This window comes from Leopardus geoffroyi, chromosome B3 (assembly GCF_018350155.1).
Source record: "Leopardus geoffroyi isolate Oge1 chromosome B3, O.geoffroyi_Oge1_pat1.0, whole genome shotgun sequence".
Lineage (NCBI taxonomy): Eukaryota > Metazoa > Chordata > Mammalia > Carnivora > Felidae > Leopardus > Leopardus geoffroyi.
Window position 1 is genome coordinate 27,669,807 of NC_059337.1, and position 21,866 is coordinate 27,691,672.

The 21,866-nt window shown below is 39.5% G+C and overlaps 1 protein-coding gene and 1 pseudogene across 1 annotated transcript in view; one reads left to right on the forward strand and one right to left on the reverse strand.

The window, feature by feature from the left end:
* The window catches only part of OCA2 (OCA2 melanosomal transmembrane protein), a 504,847-nt gene that overhangs the window by 381,667 nt on the left and 101,314 nt on the right, over positions 1-21,866 (reverse strand). The window contains exons 3-4 of the mRNA XM_045448936.1: positions 9,678-9,776; positions 6,503-6,691 (exon numbers count right to left, since the gene is read on the reverse strand). Coding sequence (XP_045304892.1) covers positions 6,503-6,691; positions 9,678-9,776 — 288 coding nt within the window. The remainder of the gene's footprint in view (positions 1-6,502; positions 6,692-9,677; positions 9,777-21,866) is intronic.
* On the forward strand, positions 1,156-2,434 carry LOC123582639 (annotated as a pseudogene).

A 21,866-nucleotide genomic window follows, 5' to 3' on the forward strand; every position in this document is an offset into this window, starting at 1 on the left:
TGACCTGTAAATGCATGGCATCATAAAAAGCAGCTTGGTGAAAGTTACAGAGGAGGGCAAAGTTAACGTTGAGTATTTGCATATGTTTCTTGCTGGAGATGCTAAAATTCAAATTTGGAGGATCTTCACTACATTTTTAAAGGCTGAGTTTCCTGGACACAAGCTTTATCTGGGCTATCAGGCTTGTATTTATCAATTATATTCCCCTAAGTTTTCTGGAAAGTAGGAATGTGGATTTGATCAAAAAACACACTGACTAAGACGTGACCAAACAATTCAAAAAAGAAATTGCAGTGCTGTTACTGGTTGTACCAACAGAGTCTTTTAAGAATTTATAATTTAACAATTATAATTTAACAATCAGGCCATGCTGTTGGCCCCCTCTGAGGTCTCCTGACAGTGTCCTGACCCAATCATCATTATTATATCTTTCTTACCTGTGGTTCTCGGGGCCTAGGTGAATCTGAGTCTCCCCAAGCCTTTAGAGTCCTTTGAGTTCCACCTCTGCTCATATCACATCCCCAGACCCACTGAATCTCATCTTCTAATGACACTATCACTGCCCAGCCCTGAGGTGTGCTCTCCCACTGGCCGGCCCTCAAGAGCAGGCTCTGGGGTGTTTGTACTCTGTCTCTGTTTGTGGAAGGGTGCTGGTACATGGTCTGTGCTTGACACGTTTGTAGAATGCAGAAAGTCATGTTGAAACATCTTTTTCAATACCTTTCTGATATTTTCAAAATGGCTAAGTCTTGTTTTGCATTCTCTTAGATTTAATTAATTTAATGAATAATCATTTCACACTTCCAAAATCTGATTCAACAACTCCTTTTTAAATGGAAATCAAAGCTGGAGATATCACAATCCCAGATTTCAAGATATACTACAAAGCTATAGTAATCAAAACAGCATGGTACTGGCACAAAAACAGATCAATGGAACAGAATGGAGACTCCAGAAATAAACCCACACTTACTTGGTCAATTAATCTATGACAACTAAGCAAGAATATACCATAAGGAAAAGACAGTCTTTTCAATAAATGGTTCTGGAAAACTGGACAGCTACATGGAAAAGAATGAAACTGGACTACTCTCTGACATTATATACAAAAATAAGCTCAAAATGGATTAAAGATCTAAATGTGAAACCTGAAACACTAAAACCCTAGGAGAGAATATAGGCAGTCATTTCTTTCACACTGGCAATAGCAACAGTTTTCTAGATGTGTCTCTTAAGGCAAGTGAAACAGAAGCAAAAATAAACTACTGGGGATAGAGACAGTGCCAGGGCAAGTGAGAGCCAGATGGGCACTGGGTGACTCTATGGCTTCCTGAGGAAAATAATTAAACATGGGCAAAGGAGATCCTAAGGAGCCAAGAAGCAAAATGTTATCACATGTATTCTTTGTGCAAACTTGCTGAGAGGAGCACAAGAAGAAGCATCCAGATGTTTTAGTCAACTTCTCAGAATTTTCTAAGAAGTGCTCAGAGAGGTGGAAGACCATGCCTGCTAAAGACAAAGGAAAGTTTGAAGACATGGCAAAGGTGGACAAGGCCCGTTATGAAAAAGAAATGAAAACTTAATCCCCCCTAAAGGGGAAACAAGAAAGAAGTTCAAGAACCCCAATGCACCGAAGAGGCCTCCTTCGGCCTTTTTCTTGTTTTGTTCTGAGTATCACCCAAAAATCAAAGGAGAACATCCTGGCCTATCCATTGGTGATGTTGCAAAGAAGCTGGGAGACATGTGGAATTAACACCACTGCAGATGACAAGCAGCCTTATGAAAAGAAGGCTGCGAAGCTGAAGGAAAAATATGAAAAGGATATTGCTGCATACTGAGCTAAAGGAAATCCTGATACAGCAAAAAAGGGAGTCATCAAGGCTGAAAAAAGCAAGAAAAAGAAGGAAGAGGAGGAGGACGAGGAAGATGAGGAGGAGGAAGAGGAGGAAGATGAAGAAGATGAAGATGAAGAAGATAATGATGAATAAGTTGGTTCTAGCACAGTTTTTTCTTTCTTGTCTATAAAGAATTTAACCCCCCTGTATACAACTCACTCCTTTTAAAGAAAAAAATTGAAATGTAAGGCTGTGTAGGATTTTTTTAATCTGTAGAGTGTCTTTTTTTGTATAGTTAACACACTACCTAATGTGTCTTTAGATAGCCCTGTCCTGGTGGTATTTTCAATAGCCACTAACCTTGCCTGGTACAGTATGGGGGTTGTAAATTCGCATGGAAATTTAAAGCAGGTTCTTGTTTGTGCACAGCACAAATTAGTTATATATGGGAATGGTAGTTTTTTCATCTTCAGTTGTCTCTGATGCAGCTTAGTTGTTATGTTAACTGAATACCACTCTGTAGTTGCAAAAAAAAAAAAGTTGCAGCTGTTTTGTTGACATTCTGAATGCTTCTAAATAAATACAATTTTTGTATTAGTGTTGTTGTCCTTTTCATACGTCTGAAATTTTTCTCCTTGAGGGGAAGTTAGTCTTTTGCTTTTGCCCATTTTGGATCACATGGGTTATTACAGTGTTTATCTTTTCATATAGTTAGCTGATAAAAAGTTTTGTTTACACCCTGCATACTCATGATGAGGGTAATAAAGTTGAATTGAGATAGTTTTCATCCATAACTGAAACTCCAGTCTTGATCAGTTGATACAGATTTCACATAGCCCAGTCACATATATAAAGTGAAGAGTAATCAGTCTATTCACAGCATGGGATTAGTAGAATCAAACATTTTGAAAGTCTGTCCTTGAAGGACTAAGAGAAAAGTATGTTCTAATCTTTACATGAGGACTCTACATTCTTTAACACCCATTACCATGTAATGGCAGTTATATTTGCAGTTCCCACATTAAAGAAGACCTGAGAATGTATCCCCAAAAGTGTGAGCTTAAAATACAAGACTGCCATATTAAATTTTTTGTTGACATTAGTCCCAGAAAAGGCTCTGGAAAAAAAAAGTGCTGGCTGTAAATGTCTTCTCCTATTTATCTTAATATGGATTTCTTAGGAAACTTGACTCTCCATTAAAGGTATTTTTAATTAATTGGACCAACTTCTAAAATGTATACCACACTTAAAATCTGGTATATTTTCCTATATTGTAGTTTGCTCCTTTATATAAATCAAATAGGCCTGAGGGAAGAAGACATTTAAAACCTTGTATTTCAGTAGGAGCTATTGGATTTGAATTTGATTTTTCTTTACGAAACCCAAACTCATTCATTAGAGTCATGTTTATCTACTTAGCAGTTTAGGGAACAATTTGGCAATTTTGTGGTTTTTGAGATTATAGTTCTCTTAAAGTGCCAGTGTTTTAAAATAGCATTCTTGTAATTGTACACAATTTTGTGATGGAGTGATGTTTTGTTATATAATTTTGACTTGGATACTTTCCATTTGCATTTGTTTATGTAATTTCAGTAGGAATACTGAATATCTGAGTCCTGGATGACACTAATAAACTAATAATTGCAGAGGTTTTTAAAAAATCTAAAAAAATTAAAAATAAACTACTGGGACTACCTCAAACTAAAAAGCTTCTGCACAGTGAAGGAAACCACCAACAAAACAGAAAGCAACATACTGAAAGGGAAAAAACCTTAGCAAATGATATATCTGATAAGGGGTTAATATCCAAAATATAGGAAGAACTTATATAACTCAACACACACACATGCGCACACACACACACACACAAACATACACACACACACACACACACACACACACACACACACACACAAATCCAATTAAAAAATGGACAGAGGACCTAAATAGACATTTCTCCAAAGAAGACATACAGATGGCCAGCATATTCATGAAAAGGTTCTCAGTATCACTAAATCACTAATCATCAGGGAATTACAAATCAAAACCACTTTAAGATATCGAAGAAGATATCACTATATACCTGTCAGAATGGCAAAAATGAAAAAGACAAGAAATAAAAAGGTGTTGATAAGGATGTGGAGAAAAATGAACCCTCATGCACTATTGGTGGAAATGTAAATTAGTGCAGCCATTGTGGAAAACAGTATGGAGATTCCTCAAAAAAATTAAAAATAGAAATACCATATGATCCAATAATTCCACTGCTGGGTGTTTACCCAAAGAAAACAAAAACATTAATTCAAAAATATATATGCACCCTTATGTTTATTGTAGCATTATTTACAATAGCCAAGATATGGAAGCAGCCCAAGTGTCCTTCAATAAATGAAAGGATATAAAATATGTGGTGCATGTGTATGTGTATTTATATTTATATTTACATAGAATAGAATATTACTTAGCCATAAAAAAGGAAAAGATCTTGCCATCAGTGACAACATGGATGGACCTAGAAGATATTATGCTAAGTGAAATTAGTCAAAAAGAGAAAGACAAATACCATTTGATTTTACTCACATATGAAATCTAAAAAACAAAACAAATGAATAAACAAAAAGCAGACACAGACCTATAAATACAGATGGTTGCCAGAGAGGAGGGAGGCTGAGGGATGGGCAAAAGGGGTGAAGGGGAGGAGGAAATACAGTCTTCCAGTTATAGAATGAACAAAACACAGGAATAAAAAAAGTACAGCATAGTACTGAATATAGTCCGTGGTATTTTAAGAGTGTTGCATGGTGACAGATGGTAGCTACACTTATGTTGAGAGTAGGATGACATAGACAGTTGCTGAAACACTGTTCTGTATATCTAAAAATAAAATATTATATGTCAACTATACTCAAATTTAAAAAATAGTAATAAATGCGAATCAAAATGATAGTTTTTTAAAGAAAGAGGTATTATTCTAAAAACATTTTTCTACATAACTGACATATACAGCAGAGTTGACAAACCAAATATGTTTTCAAAGTTTCTTTAATGATCATACATGGTACTTTTTAGACCTGTTAAAAAGAATAGCACTAAAATTTTTAGTTCAGTGGCAAGCTCAATGAAACTATTCTATGAATCCTAGAATATAGAGCAATTACAGAAAGTAAAGTTTAATTTTTCCATGGTACAGGACAGTTGAAGAACCTGGCATCCTCTGGAGCTGTGAACCACCCAGTTGAGGAAGGATGTCAGGGCTTACTGTCCTGGTAGCCCATGGGACCAGATCCCTATTCACACACTTTCACACTATTCACATAATTTCATAGCAGATTCTATGGCCAAATATTTATCATATCTATGCAGACAGCTGAGACCGGTCATCATGAAAAAAGCTATACATGGCTGGGGAGCATGCTGGGAAATGATATCTCCATAGTCAAGCACAAATGGGGAACGTAGGGTAACATCCCTGCATACCCACCTCAGCTTACAAGTTGCATGACCCTGGGCAAAATCCTCAACCTCCATGAAGTCCCTTTCTTCATCTATCTCTCAAGATTGCTAGGAAGATCAATAGAATAATTGACAGTGGGCCTCTCTGGGAACAGTCAAGTGTACTTTGGGCATACAGATAGGTACACTTGTAATCAGCCCTTCAAATAGCTTCAGAAAAGACAGTTCCCCTAATGTAGACAAATAATAACACTAGTGTCTGATATCTACATAGTGTCTTCTCACCTATCAGTGAGGTTTCCCACAGACCATCTTAGCAGAAGCCCACACAGGCTTCTGCTGTAGTGAGGGAGACTCAAGGTGAAAAGGAGACAGTTGCACAGAGGTATCTGACTCTGCTGGTCCCTCAGCTACCTCAGAACATATCTGGAATGAGAACCTGATTACCAGGGTCCCCAAGCCTTATTCTGTCCCTGGAGATGCCACTTTCAAACATGTTGGTCTCAACATGAACTTTCCTTTAAATAAATGTACCTATGGAAGCCCAGAAAACAGAGCAGGGAGAGTAAAGGTGCTCCAGCAATAGTTGGCCAGCTTGCATAGTCCTCTACAATGCTCTCAGCCCTCCCACACATAGGCATGCCTAAGACCTCCTACACATGCATGAGCACAGCCTTTCCACCACTACTACCACCAACCCCTTTCCTCACATGTGCGCAGTCTCAGGCTCCCAACTCACACCCAGCCCAACAACACAGTTTCCTGAAAGATGCACCCAACCTTTTTAATAACATGCTTTATCACTAACTTCAAGGGATCATATCAGCTTCTAAAACACCATGAGGACCGCTGAAGTGAACTGATTCCATCTGCAAACCCCAAGGTCATGCAGACCCCTGAATCACAAACAGGAAGGAGTGTAGGATGTTAGTCATTTAGGTTTGTAATTGGGCTGTCTTATAGCCTCACAGATCCATGCCAATTAGCAGTGTCACCTTACATATCTTCCAGGAACTGGAGAAAAGGTTAAAAATCTTCCAGGAAAAGTGCAGCCTGGCCAAATATGAAAACCCTTCCTCCTCATCTTCACTCTGTCACTTGGGAAGGATGTAGTGAGGGTGAGACACCCCCCCACCACAGTTCAGTCCCAGACAAATGGGATGCTGTGTACAACCATCACCCTGTTCCAGTGCTAGCACTTAAAGTCTCCCTACCTCAGTTTCAAAAGACGGGACCTGATGTGAACACTGTCCAGAAGCTCCCCTTTCTCTTGGGAGGCAGATCCAGAGGAACCAGCCAAGTCTTTGCTCAGCAGAGATCCTCCATCCCACTCAGCTGAGCTGTTCCCCCAAGATTCTTCAGCAGTGATAAACTCTGGATGGCAAATAGGCATGCCCCATGACCTGGAAAGCAAGACTTTGTAGTTATTTTCACAGAAATAGTAGCATCTCCAAAACAAGATTTCATTTCAGTGGTGAGTGTGAAATGTGGAATCAATTCTAGTTTTTAAAAGGACCACAGACATTTTAGTGGTGTCCAACTAGTAGAAATATGCCTTTCTTGACATCATAGGACACTTATCTTAAGGAAAATCATTTGGGGTAACTCAAGTCTTCAAAATGAATTGTGGAATTTCAAGAAACATCAGTTTGTTCTGAATTTGGAACTTTACAATAAAGCTATTTCTGTCTCAGACCAGCTCCAGCTCATTTTGGTAATTGCTTTCTCTTTGATTATGTTGCAATTCTCAAAACCTAGTTGTTATACTTGTCCTATTGCAGAGTGAGTGGTGTAAACCTTTCCTCTTCTGTATAGTTATCTTTCTATAATAGAGCTATAGGGAAGATGATCTACCTGGCTTTTCCACAGTCTGTACATGAGCATGAGCAGGAGTGGAGAATATTAGTGTTGGACTAGATGATCCCAAGGATGGAACCTATATCTAGAAGGATGATTCAAGAGGAATCACAAACTTTTCTCAAAATTACATGTAGACACATCCATTGACTTTTAGTTGAATCTTTGGGCTTCTGAACAACCTGCTCAGTACAGATGTACTTGAGTCTAATGAGGTTGCATCAAAGCCCAGTGTTTTCATGTATTGCTTGGAATACTCATTGGATCACAATATTGACATAAAAGGCCATGAACTTAGAAACAAATGATGGCTCTCAAGCCCAGCTAGCTCTACAGGACATTGTGATTCTCCTGAATACCCATAATTGCCTTCAAACTGGTTCACAACAAGAAAAAAAGTAGTCTTATTCATACTGAGAAGCCCAAAGATGCAAATTAGGCTGTGTGAAACCAATATGTAACAATAATAAATGATGCTGACAGTGCTACAAACTAATCAATACTGAAAATATACAGTTTGTGACCAGGAAATACTCATGTGTAAGGAATAATATCACAACCCCCCCCCACCCCCAGCTGGTGAACAAATACAACTGTAACCAAAATTGGAACTAAGGAAACTTCTTTTAGAAGTGGCAACAGGGCAGCTAACGTCAGTATTTCTAGAACAATGCTGTGCAATAGAACTTTCTATGGTGGATAGGAGTGTTCTCTGCCCTATCCAGTATGGTAGTCACACATGTTCATTGGTCACTGAAAGTATGTAACTGAAGAACTGAATTTTTTATTTTATTTAATTTTAATTAATTTGACTTTGAATAACACCTTGATGAGTGGTAACTATGCTGGTCAGTGCAGATGCAGAGCATGCTCTGACCCTTGTACCATCAGCTGCACATACCTGCCTTCAAACCCCTGAAAAAAAGGGAAACAAAACCTGACTCATGTTCTGCTCCTCTGAAGTGGTTTTGTGACATGAGGCACAGCTTGGCATCCCAGAGCATGTTTCTGCACTCCATATGCCCAGTACAAATGCTGCACATTATGCTTTTCCAATGAAACATGGGTTATAAAATAATGTTAATGGTTTACCAAGTAATTCAAAGGAAAACATTAAGGGAATTAATGTATGAAGTGTTTTTTTTCAAAGTTATTTATTAGGAGAAATGGAGAAAAAGTAAGTTATCTTCCTGGTTTCAGGGACTGTGCTGGACACTGGGATGTAAGATGAAGACACAGGCTGGTAGGCATAACCATGGAACATATGGGCATATTCTGAAGTATAGGCATAAATGTGGTGTTGAGAGGTCAGAAGAGGCATTAACCCTTGAGGGAGTTGGTGGGGAGATGGGGGGGGACCAATGTTTCATAAAAGAGGTGACATTTGAGCCCCTTTGAAGTTGAATGAGACTGCCCTGGAGAGCCAGAAAGGGAGGAGGATCCTCTAGTCAAAGGGCTCAGTGGGAACCTTTTAGAGAGACACAGCTTGTCATCAGGAATCTTCTGAAGGAAGCCAGATTGTCTCTGAACCTGGAGGTGATAAATCTACATTCCTACACCCTATCTAAATGGGGTGAGTCTTTGGCAAGTGAGACCAGGAATCCACATGGTATACAAGTACCCAAAAGAATTTTGATTTACTCTGTAAAATATGAAGCCCCACCCCCATGCAGACAGGCTGCAGATAAGGCTGGAGAGAGGGTGGGCAGCTCCTCAGAGTCTGGGAGGGAGATGAGTGCAAGTAACACAGCAGCCTGCCTGCTGATGCAAATGCATGGGGTCAGAGGGCAGGAAAGGAAGGGCCCATGACAATGCCACTAAGTTTGTAATGTATAGGGAATCATGGGATACTGAGTAGGTGGTTTGGGCTTCCAAAAGTTGTCCACAAAAGGAAGAAGAGATGAGCTTGGATACCTAGGCCAGGGCCCTTCATTCTAGGGGACAGAGTAAGTTATCCTCCTGATCAGCTCTGCTCAGAGATTTCAGAACCATCATGGTTTGTCCCCAGTAGGACCTTCAAACTTGAAGGAAATAGAGTTTTCTCTTACATCATACATTTTTAACCTCATTGCTATTGTCATTTGAGCCAGGTAATTCTTGTTGTGGGGAAGTGTTCTGTGTATTGTAGGATGTTTAGCAGCATCCCTGGCCTTTACCCTTAAACGTCAATAGTACCCCTTCCCCAGCTGTGACAACAAAAGACATATCTCTGGACAGTATCTTCTTCACCCCCAGTTGACAGCCCTGGCCTGGTAAGATGGCCCATGAGAGCTGTGTACATCATGAATGTGCACATGTATTATTTAATCATTACAGGGTTATGCTCATGGTTATTTGGAAATTCATAAGCCACACAATACAACTACTAGAATCATGAATATTTACTACATTGAATTGACAAAGACCTGGCAGAGACCAAACAACATGTCAGACAAAAATTCATACCTTAGGAAGAAACTTTCTAGCATAAGTGACAAGGGAAATGCTCAGAGATTTCTTAATTTTAGAAGAAGAGAGTGGGGGGAAACTCACCTTTTCTCTTGTGAGGAATTTCCCAGCAAAGGGGTATTTTCTGTAAAGCAGGGGTCTTTTGACCTGGAGTTGGAGAACTGAGGTAAAGAAGAGTGAGACCTGAAAGACATAGTGAAGGAAAAGGCATCACCAACACAAAGACAATGGTAATTGGGGGCTACCTCCAAGAACATGCCTGTGATTCAGTAATCATACAGAAGTTATACCTGAATTGTAAAAAGCAGGAGTTTTAGGAGACACAATTAGAAACAACTCTTCTCCCCAGCATAAACCAGGTTGGAAATGCAAAGCAGAAACTCACATAGAAAACCAGATGCTGTGGGATTGATACTTTTAGGCGTACTTTAGCATTAACAGTAGATTCCAGCCACCTTTGCCATCCCATACAGAGCTTTTCATGGAGAAAACCATTCAGAGTCTGATGGGCCTTTCTATACTTAGAAAATTCTATTTCCTAAGATCACACATTTTAAATATCTTAATGGCTTCCCATAAAATTCCAAGAAGCAGAAGTCAGGGCCCATGGGGTCAAAATGAAATGATAAAATGGCAGGGAGGGGTCTCTCAGGGTTATGCAAGCCACAAATGAAGCAAAGCAAAGGTTCACACTGTGTGAGACCCCCTTCCACTGTTCTGGCCTATACTAGAGGAAAAGCTACCATAAACTTATCCAAATAGGAGCTTTTGATATGGAAAGAATTGCACAGGCACAACAGAGCCCACAAGCTGCAGAAATAATTTTCATTCCTAACTCTTGGTAATATGTCATTTTACACACTAGTGCATTTTCTTTCCTAAAGGAAACACAGAGCTGCTGTGGATGCCATGAAACACTCACCCAGGGAAATAATAGTACTTCAGATCATAAATGCAAAACAAAACCAAGAAAAATATTTCCACCCCCTTTCTCCCTCTCATTCAAGCATGCACTTGTGATACAGACAGTAAGACTCAGTCTCTTGGATAAATAAGACCAAGGCCCCAAGCTGTGTCTAACAATACCCACCACTCCATGCCAAAGTCAGGAAAGGAGTCTGTCTTGGGCCACCAAGTGTTGTCTGAATGCCACCTCTGGGCAGCCCTGAGCACTTTTAATGGGAAACACTGATGACTGAGGACTCTGTCTGCAGGGGCTTTAACAGCCAGGGAGAAGAGCATGGCAGAGAACAAGGTATAGAATAGATGCCCCAACTAGCAGAGGAAATAAACAAGATAAAAGATTAATTCCATTTGAGGGATTTAATTAGTGCCCTTTAGCTATTCAAACTGGGTTACACTATTAGTTGGGCTTTTAAAATTTTCATGTCTCATAACTGTAAAAGAATAGGGCCTCAGGTACATTTACAGAAATGCTTCAATGAGTCAACTAATATCCAGTGTTTTCTGTTACTCCCTGGGGTGGTTTGTAACATAGCACTTCTGGGAGAGGTGACCATTACAATGACCTCACTCACACTATTTAACCACTCTGAGCTTCCATTTTCTCAGATGTATAATGCGGATAAAAGAAAAAAAACTCACTAAATAAGTCACACTAAATTAGGACATATAAATGGAAAGCATGGGGCTTAGCTACTGATTCAATGATTTCTATTACACTTAGCGTCTTATGAATGGCTGCCATGTCATTTCCATCTTGTTTTATCTGGTACCTTAAGTGGCACCAGTTCAATGGAAGTGCTTAAATACTTAATAATGAATTACTTAAATCCCATTAGTTGTGGCTTATTTGCATGAGATGGCTTTTTGACTCCGTGAAACAGTTTTCTAAAGCATTAAATCAGTAATGAGCTCAGAATCACCACTGACCCTCTGAAGAGCAGAGAATGCTCAAAAGGGTGATGTGCTATTGCTCCTTGGAAAGTACTACCCACAGGCTCTCAGCACAGCTCACAGTAGAACCACAGTGTGCAATGCTGAGAATTCACCTTGTGGCCATGAAGGAAGAAAATCAAAGTAGGGAAAAGTCAGAAATATATTTGTATTTTCTCTGGTTGGCACATGTGGCTGATTTCATTATTTAACATTTCTAGTGCACTTTGTGTACACATAGTATCTTATAATTGTAGTTAAACATACAGAGAGTAGTTTCTAGGCTTTTGATTATTGAGTTATGATTCTAAAGAGCCAAAAATAAAATGTTTCACTAGTAAATTTCCCATAAATATTTCAGTATATTTCAGAAACTTAAAACTTAATTTCACACTGTCGACACATTATTTTCCATTGTTCCAAGTAAATTTCTTTTTGCAAAGAGGGGAAGCACAGAGAGGCCTTCAGACCCTGTTATTGCAAAGGACCCCTGACCTGCTGTCCTGGAGGATAGAAAACTCACAAACTGCACATAAAAAAGATTCAGGATTTCCCAAGAAACACAAATCCAGGGTCATTTTGGCTTAATTAAGGTAGAAAATATTGATGAAATATTGATGAAATATTCCTGACCTTTTCTCCTTCTGATAAAAGAAATCTCACTGACATTTTTATGACTTCACATCTAAGCCAGGGTGCTTTTAAAATTCACAAAATTCAACAGTATCCATTTTCCCTAGTGACTCAACAACTGTGGATATAAATTTGCAAAATTCATATATGCTTGTAAATTTAAGTGGCCAATACTTATTTGAATAACTTAGAAACTAAAGAAGAGGGTAACAGATAAAATGAGTGTATACAGTTCTGTAATTCAGAGATGCCAGTTGTGAACATTTAAAGACTCTTAACTATAGAGAACAAACTGATGGTTACAAGAGGTGGGGGAGGGGGTGGGTGAACTAGGTTATGGGGATTAAGGAGTGCACCTTTTGTAAGGAGTACCAGATGATGTGTGGAAGTGTTGAATCACTATCATATACCTGAAACTAATATTACACTCTATGTTAACTATACTGGAATTTATTTTTTTTAAGTTTGTTTTTATTTATTTTGAGAGAGATCGAGAGCAAGCAGGGGAGGAACAGAGAGAGAGGGAGACAGAATCCCAAGCAGGCTCCACACCATCAGCGCAGAGCCTCATGTGGGGCTCAAACTCACAAACCATGAGATCATGACCTGAGCCAAAATTAAGAGTCAGACACTTAACTGACTGAGCTACCCAGGCGCCCCAACAATACTGGAATTTAAATAAAAACTTTTAAAAAATTAAAAATAAAAAACTTCTTTTCAGTTTTTTTCTACATATACATGAATATTTTTAAAGTCAGCTTCAAATATGCACGTGTTCAGACATATATTCAAATATATAAATTGCTTTGTCCTTTCTTCTAATTGTTTTTTATTTATTTATTTATTTATTTATTTTTTTAATATATGAAATTTATTGTCAAATTGGTTTCCATACAACACCCAGTGCTCATCCCAAAAGGTGCCCTACTCAATACTCATTACCCACCCTCTCCTCCCTCCCACCCCCCATCAACCCTCAGTTTGTTCTCAGTTTTTAACAGTCTCTTATGCTTTGGCTCTCTCCCACTCTAACCTCTTTTTTTTTTTTTTTTCTTTTTTCCTCCCCCTCCCCCATGGGTTCCTGTTAAGTTTCTCAGGCTCCACATAAGAGTGAAACCATTTGGTATCTGTCCTTCTCTGCATGGCTTATTTCACTTAGCATCACACTCTCCAGTTCCATCCACGTTGCTACAAAAGGCCATATTTCATTTTTTCTCATTGCCACGTAGTATTCCATTGTGTATATAAACCACAATTTCTTTATCCATTCATCAGTTGATGGACATTTAGGCTCTTTCCATAATTTGGCTATTGTTGAGAGTGCTGCTATGAACATTGGGGTACAAGTGCCCCTATGCATCAGTACTCCTGTATCCCTTGGATAAATTCCTAGCAGTGCTATTGCTGGGTCATAGGGTAGGTCTATTTTTAATTTTCTGAGGAACCTCCACACTGCTTTCCAGAGCGGCTGCACCAATTTGCATTCCCACCAACAGTGCAAGAGGGTTCCCGTTTCTCCACATCCTCTCCAGCATCTAGAGTCTCCTGATTTGTTCATTTTGGCCACTCTGACTGGCGTGAGGTAATACCTGAGTGTGGTTTTGATTTGTATTTCCCTGATAAGGAGCGACGCTGAACATCTTTTCATGTGCCTGTTGGCCATCCGGATGTCTTCTTTAGAGAAGTGTCTATTCATGTTTTCTGCCCATTTCTTCACTGGGTTATTTGTTTTTCGGGTGTGGAGTTTGGTGAGCTCTTAATAGATTTTGGATACTAACCCTTTGTCTGATATGTCATTTGCAAATATCTTTTCCCATTCCGTTGGTTGCCTTTTAGTTTTGTTGGTTGTTTCCTTTGCTGTGCAGAAGCTTTTTATCTTCATAAGGTCCCAGTAATTCACGTTTGCTTTTAATTCCCTTGCCTTTGGGGATGTGTCGAGTAAGAGATTGCTACGGCTGAGGTCAGAGAGATCTTTCCCTGCTTTCTCCTCTAAGGTTTTGATGGTTTCCTGTCTCACATTCAGGTCCTTTATCCATTTTGAGTTTATTTTTGTGAATGGTGTGAGAAAGTGGTCTAGTTTCAACCTTCTGCATGTTGCTGTCCAGTTCTCCCAGCACCATTTGTTAAAGAGGCTGTCTTTTTTCCATTGGATGTTCTTTCCTGCTTTGTCGAAGATGAGTTGGCCATACGTTTGTGGGTCTAGTTCTGGGGTTTCTATTCTATTCCATTGGTCTATGTGTCTGTTTTTGTGCCAATACCATGCTGTCTTGATGATGACAGCTTTGTAGTAGAGGCTAAAGTCTGGGATTGTGATGCCTCCTGCTTTGGTCTTCTTCTTCAAAATTCCTTTGGCTATTCGGGGCCTTTTGTGGTTCCATATGAATTTTAGGATTCCTTGTTCTAGTTTCGTGAAGAATGCTGGTGCAATTTTGATTGGGATTGCATTGAATGTGTAGATAGCTTTGGGTAGTATTGACATTTTGACAATATTTATTTTTCCAATCCATGAGCAGGGAATGTCTTTCCATTTCTTTAAATCTTCTTCAATTTCCTTCATAAGCTTTTTATAGTTTTCAGCATACAGATCCTTTACATCTTTGGTTAGATTTATTCCTAGGTATTTTATGCTTCTTGGTGCAATTGTGAATGGGATCAGTTTCTTTATTTGTCTTTCTGTTGCTTCATTGTTAGTGTATAAGAATGCAACTGATTTCTGTACATTGATTTTGTATCCTGCAACTTTGCTGAATTCATGTATCAATTCTAGCAGACTTTTGGTGGAGTCTATCGGATTTTCCATGTATAATATCATGTCATCTGCAAAAAGCGAAAGCTTGACTTCATCTTTGCCAATTTTGATGCCTTTGATTTCCTTTTGTTGTCTGATTGCTGATGCTAGAACTTCCAGCACTATGTTAAACAACAGCGGTGAGAGTGGGCATCCCTGTCGTGTTCCTGATCTCAGGGAAAAAGCTCTCAGTTTTTCCCCATTGAGGATGATGTTAGCTGTGGGCTTTTCATAAATGGCTTTTATGATCTTTAAGTATGTTCCTTGTATCCCGACTCTCTCAAGGGTTTTTATTAAGAAAGGGTGCTGGATTTTGTCAAAGGCCTTTTCTGCATCGATTGACAGGATCATATGGTTCTTCTCTTTTTTTTTTGTTAATGTGATGTATCACGTTGATTGATTTGCGAATGTTGAACCAGCCCTGCATCCCAGGAATGAATCCCACTTGATCATGGTGGATAATTCTTTTTATATGCCGTTGAATTCGATTTGCTAGTATCTTATTGAGAATTTTTGCGTCCATATTCATCAGGGATATTGGCCGGTAGTTCTCTTTTTTTACTGGGTCTTTGTCTGGTTTAGGAATCAAAGTAATACTGGCTTCATAGAATGAGTCTGGAAGTTTTCCTTCCCTTTCTATTTCTTGGAATAGCTTGAGAAGGATAGGTATTATCTCTGCTTTAAACGTCTGGTAGAACTCCCCTGGGAAGCCATCTGGTCCTGGACTCTTATTTGTTGGGAGATTTTTGATAACCGATTCAATTTCTTCGCTGGTGATGGGTCTGTTCAAGCTTTCTATTTCCTCCTGATTGAGTTTGGGAAGACTGTGGGTGTTCAGGAATTTGTCCATTTCTTCCAGGTTGTCCAATTTGTTGGCATATAATTTTTCATAGTATTCCCTGATAATTGTTTGTATCTCTGAGGGATTGGTTGTAATAATTCCATTTTCATTCATGATTTTATCTATTTGGGTCATCTCCCTTTTCTTTTTGAGAAGCCTGGCTAGAGGTTTGTCAATTTTGTTTATTTTTTCAAAAAACCAACTCTTGGTTTCGTTGATCTGCTCTACAGTTTTTTTAGACTCTATATTGTTTATTTCTGCTCTGATCTTTATTATTTCTCTTCTTCTGCTGGGTTTGGGGTGTCTTTGCTGTTCTGCTTCCATTTCCTTTAGGTGTGTGCTGTTAACATTTTGTATTTGGGATTTTTCTTGTTTCTTGAGATAGGCCTGGATTGCAATGTATTTTCCTCTCAGGACTGCCTTCGCTGCGTCCCACAGCGTTTGGATTGTTGTGTTTTCATTTTCGTTTGTTTCCATATATTTTTTAATTTCTTCTCTAATTGCCTGGTTGACCCACTCATTCGTTAGTAGGGTGTTCTTTAACCTCCATGCTTTTGGAGGTTTTCCAGACTTTTTTCTGTGGTTGATTTCAAGCTTCATAGCATTGTGGTCTGAAAGTATGCATGGTATAATTTCAATTCTGGTAAACTTATGAAGGGCTGTTTTGTGACCCAATATATGATCTATCTTGGAGAATGTTCCATGTGCACTCGAGAAGAAAGTATATTCTGTTGCTTTGGGATGCAGAGTTCTAAATATATCTGTCAAGTCCATCTGATCCAATGTCTCATTCAGGGCCCTTGTTTCTTTATTGATCGTGTGTCTAGATGATCTATCCATTTCTGTAAGTGGGGTGTTAAAGTCCCCTGCAATTACCACATTCTTATCAATAAGGTTGCTTATGTTTATGAGTAGTTGTTTTATATATTTGGGGGCTCCCGTATTTGGCGCATAGACATTTATAATTGTTAGCTCTTCCTGATGGATAGACCCTGTAACTATTATATAATGTCCTTCTTCATCTCTTGTTACAGCCTTTAATTGAAAGTCTAGTGTGTCTGATATAAGTATGGCTACTCCAGCTTTCTTTTGGCTTCCAGTAGCATGATAAATAGTTCTCCATCCCCTCACTCTCAATCTAAAGGTGTCCTCAGGTCTAAAATGAGTCTCTTGTAGACAGCAAATAGATGGGTCTTGTTTTTTTATCCATTCTGATACCCTATGTCTTTTGGTTGGCGCATTTAATCCATTTACATTCAGTGTTATTATAGAAAGATACGGGTTTAGAGTCATTGTGATGTCTGTATGTTTTATGCTTGTAGTGATGTCTCTGGTACTTTGTCTCACAGGGTCCCCCTTAGGATCTCTTGTAGGGCTGGTTTAGTGGTGACAAATTCCTTCAGTTTTTGTTTGTTTGGGAAGACCTTTATCTCTCCTTCTATTCTAAATGACAGACTTGCTGGATAAAGGATTCTCGGCTGCATATTTTTTCTGTCTAGCACACTGAAAATCTCGTGCCAATTCTTTCTGGCCTGCCAAGTTTCAAAAGAGAGATCCGTCACGAGTCTTATAGGTCTCCCATTATATGTGAGGGCACGTTTACCCCTTGCTGCTTTCAGAATTTTCTCTTTATCCTTGTATTTTGCCAGTTTCACTATGATATGTCGTGCAGAAGATCGATTCAAGTTACGTCTGAAGGGAGTTCTCTGTGCCTCTTGGATTTCAATGCCTTTTTCCTTCCCCAGTTCAGGGAAGTTCTCAGCTATTATTTCTTCAAGTACCCCTTCAGCACCTTTCCCTCTCTCTTCCTCCTCTGGGATACCAATTATGTGTATATTATTTCTTTTTAGTATATCACTTAGTTCTCTAATTTTCCCCTCATACTCCTGGATTTTTTTATCTCTCTTTTTCTCAGCTTCCTCTTTTTCCATAACTTTATCTTCTAGTTCACCTATTCTCTCCTCTGCCTCTTTAATCCGAGCCGTGGTGGTTTCCATTTTGTTTTGTATTTCATTTAAAGCGTTTTTCAGCTCCTCGTGACTGTTCCTTAGTCCCTTGATCTCTGTAGCAAGAGATTCTCTGCTGTCCTCTATACTGTTTTCAAGCCCGGCGATTAATTTTATGACTATTATTCTAAATTCACTTTCTGTTATATTATTTAAATCCTTTTTGATCAGCTCATTAGCTGTTGTTATTTCCTGGAGATTCTTCTGAGGGGAATTCTTCCGCTTGGTCATTTTGGATAGTCCCTGGCGTGGTGAGGACCTGCAGGGCACTTCCCCTGTGCTGTGGTGTATAACTGGAGTTGGTGGGCGGAGTCACAGTCAGACCTGATGTCTGCCCCCGGCCCACCGCTGGGGCCACAGTCAGACTGGTGTGTGCCTTCTCTTCCCCTCTCCTAGGGGCGGGATTCACTTGGGGTGGCGTGGCCCATCTGGGCTACTGGCACACTATCAGGCTTGTGATGCTGGGGATGTGGCGTATTAGCTGGGGTGGGTAGGCAAGGTGCACAGGGGCAGGAGGGGCAGGCTTAGCTCGCTTCTCCTTAAGTGATCCACTTCAGGAGGGGCCCTGTGGCAGCGGGAGGGAGTCAGATCCGCTGCCGGAGGTTTGGCTCCGCAGAAGCACAGAGTTGGGTGTTTGCGTGGAGCGAGGAAGTTCCCTGGCAGGAACTGGTTCTTTCTGGGATTTTGGCTGGGGGATGGGCGGGGCAGATGGCGCTGGCAAGCGCCTTTGTTCCCCACCAAGCTGAGCACTGTCGTCCGGGGGCTCAGCAGCTCTCTCTCCCTTTGTCCTCCAGCCTTCCCGCTTTCCAAGCAGAGCCGTTAACTTATGACCTCCCAGACGCTTAGTCGCGCTTGCTGTCGGAACACAGTCCGTCAGGCCCCTCCGCTTTTGCAAGCCAGCCTCCGGGGCTCTGCTTGGCCGGTGAGCCACCCCTCCGCCCCGGCTCCCTCCCGCCAGTCCGTGGAGCGCGCACCGCCTCGCCGCCCTTCCTACCCTCTTCCGTGGGCCTCTCGTCTGCGCTTGGCTCTGGCGACTCCGTTCTGCTAATCCTCTCACGGTTTTCTGGGTTATTTAGGCAGGTGTAGGTGGAATCTAAGTGATCAGCAGGACGCGCGGTGAGCCCAGCGTCCTCCTACGCCGCCATCTTCCCTCCGGTCCCTATTGATTTGCCTCTTCTAATTGTTTAACTTAGCTATGTCACTAGCATTTCTGTTATTAAATATTCTTCTGTAATGTAATTTAAATGTTGGCATCATATTCTATTACATGGATCACCACATAAGGCTTAATGTGATGGAAATGTTGGAAATTTAGGGAATTTCTACTTTTTTACTAATATAAGTAACAAACATTATGAGAGTCCTAGTAGATGTTTTAGTGTGTGCCTCCAAAAGTTCCTAGAAGTGGAGTCACTGGGTCAAGAAGAGTCTTGGTGCCTATGGTCCATAGAGAGCCTGCCCCCTTTACTATGCCTTCCAGTTATAGAAGGGAACAAATCCCTGTCCCCAAAGCCCTGGGTACTAGCCACATTTTAGATCCTTAAGCAGTAAATTTTAAACAGCCAGAATTAATTCAGGTCCACCATTGTCAAGAAACCTTGCTGCATTATTGTTAAGATCTATTTGTGCCAACCTACAAGATGGACAGTGTTGGTAATACGTTCTAGCCCTCCCCCATCTATAATAGTTTCCATAGGCCCAGACACCCTAGTTCTTTATAGATCCAAACATTTGGCATTCCTACAGTGCTTATGTCATTTTATTGAGAAAAAAGTATTGAAGAATGTTAAAAATATTGAAGGCCTGATATATTAACACTTCTGAGAAGACTCACACTTCTAAAGGCCAGACAAGAGACAATGATTAGTACAAAGGACACACTTGAGAGGTAATGGTTTGGTTATCAGTGGTAGAGGAAGAGGTTTTCTCTCAGTCTTTCACAAGCCCTATATCATGTAGACATCATCAATGCAGGCACAGAAGCTAGCTCTACCTGACAGGGAACCCAGAGCCAGTAACAAGGAATACAAAATTCTGCTACTGCCTTCATCTATCTCTCTCTCTCTTTCTGACTCTTGTTTCTGTCCTGTTTTCATCCTGGATTCACTGGTCCTAACTACATTTCCAGAAGGGAAAAAGCAAATGAGAAGGCTGGGAAAAGCTGGGTTTGCCACGAAAGTGATCACACAGAAAACAGACAAGTGTGTTCATTGACAAAAAGCAGACCTGAGGAAGGAAAGTGAGCAGGGAAGCTGCCACCTACTCATGTGCCATTTTTCAGAAGGGTTGGGAGGATTCAATAATTCCTCACCTAAATATAGTCAGAGCTTCAGAGAGTCTATCATTGTTCTGCCCAAACAGGGCCAGGCTGCTAAGTTTAATTAACGGCAGAAAGGAGAGCCTATAGCCCAGGCTGCTCAAAAGCAATGTTTGTAATCAGCTGTGAATGAAGAAGCAGGAAACATGAGAGCAGTTTCCCACTTCTTCAGCCTAACACTCCACTAGTTATTTTCTGCAGGATTTAAAAAATAAATTCATAAAAATAATTATAAATCTATGTTACTAGGTACACGATGTATAAAAATGTAATTTCTGATATCAATAACAAACAGGGGCATAACTATATAGAAGTAGAGTTTTTGTATGTAGTTAAGTTGGTATCAATTAAAATTAGGTTGTTACAATTTTAGAACATCATATCTAGTTGTCATGGTAAGCAGAAAGAAGATATTATTAAAATATACACCCAAAACATGAGAATGGAATCAAAACATGTCACTATAAAAAAACAACTAAACACAAAGTAAGGCAGTAATAGAGGAAGGCAGTAATGAGGGAAATAAGACATAAAAAGCTATAATGCATACAGAAAACATAAAACAAAAGGCCAAAAGTAATTCTTCTCGTATGAGTGATCCTTAAATATCAACATATTAAACTCATTAATCAAAAGGCATAGGCTGACAGAGGGATAAAAACAAAACAAAAAACATGATTCAACTATATGCTGTCAATAACAATTACAAATAATATGCACCAAACATCAAGCTCCAAAAGATATGAGGAAAAAACTGACATAATTGAAGGGATAGATATCTCTACAATAATGGTTAGAGACTTCAATGTCCCACTCTTAATGATGGTTAGAAATCAAATAAAAGATACATATAGTACTGGAGGCCTTATACAACACTATAAACAAATTGAACCTAAAATACATACACAGAACACTCTACCCAAAACAGAAGAATTACACATTTTTCTCAAGTGCACGTGGAACATTCTCTGAGATAGATGATATGTTATGCCATAAAATAAGTTTTAATAAATTTTAATACATTGAGATCATACAAAGTATCTTTTCCAATCACAATGGAATTCACTAGAAACTAATAACAAAAAGGAAAAATAAAAATGCACAAATATGTGGAAATTAAACAAAACAACCAACCAATGGCTCAAAGAAGAATTCAGAAGATAAATTAGAAAATCTCTGCTGTGAGCTGAATTGTGTCTCCCCTTCACAATAAAAAAAAAAAAAAAAAAAAAACTCATATGTTGAAGCCCTAACCCCCAATACCTTAAAATATGATTATTTTTGGAGATATCTTTAGTAGGCAATTTAGTTAAATGAGGCCATTTGGGTGGATCCTAATCCAGTTTGACTGGTGTCCTTATAAGAAGACGACATTTGACACACAGAGAGACACCAAAGGTGCATGTGCACTAAAGGACAACAGTGTGAAGAGGTAGTAGGAAGGCAGCCATCTGCAAGCCAAGGAGAAAGGCATCAGAGATAACTAACCCTGCCAGCACCTTGATCTTGGACTTACAGCCTCCAGAACTATGAGAAAATAAATTTCTGTTGTTTAAAGCATCCCATGTGTGCTATTTTGTTATGATAGCCCTAGCAAATTAATATAATTGGAGACAAATGCCCTGAGACAAATGACAATGAAAACACAATATATGAAATTTATGGGATGAACCAAAAGCAGTACTAAAAGGGAAACTTATAGCTGTAAGTGTTTATATTTAAACAAAAGAAAGACCTCAAATCAACAACCTAACTTTACACCTTAACAAACTAGGAAAAGAAGAAAAACTAA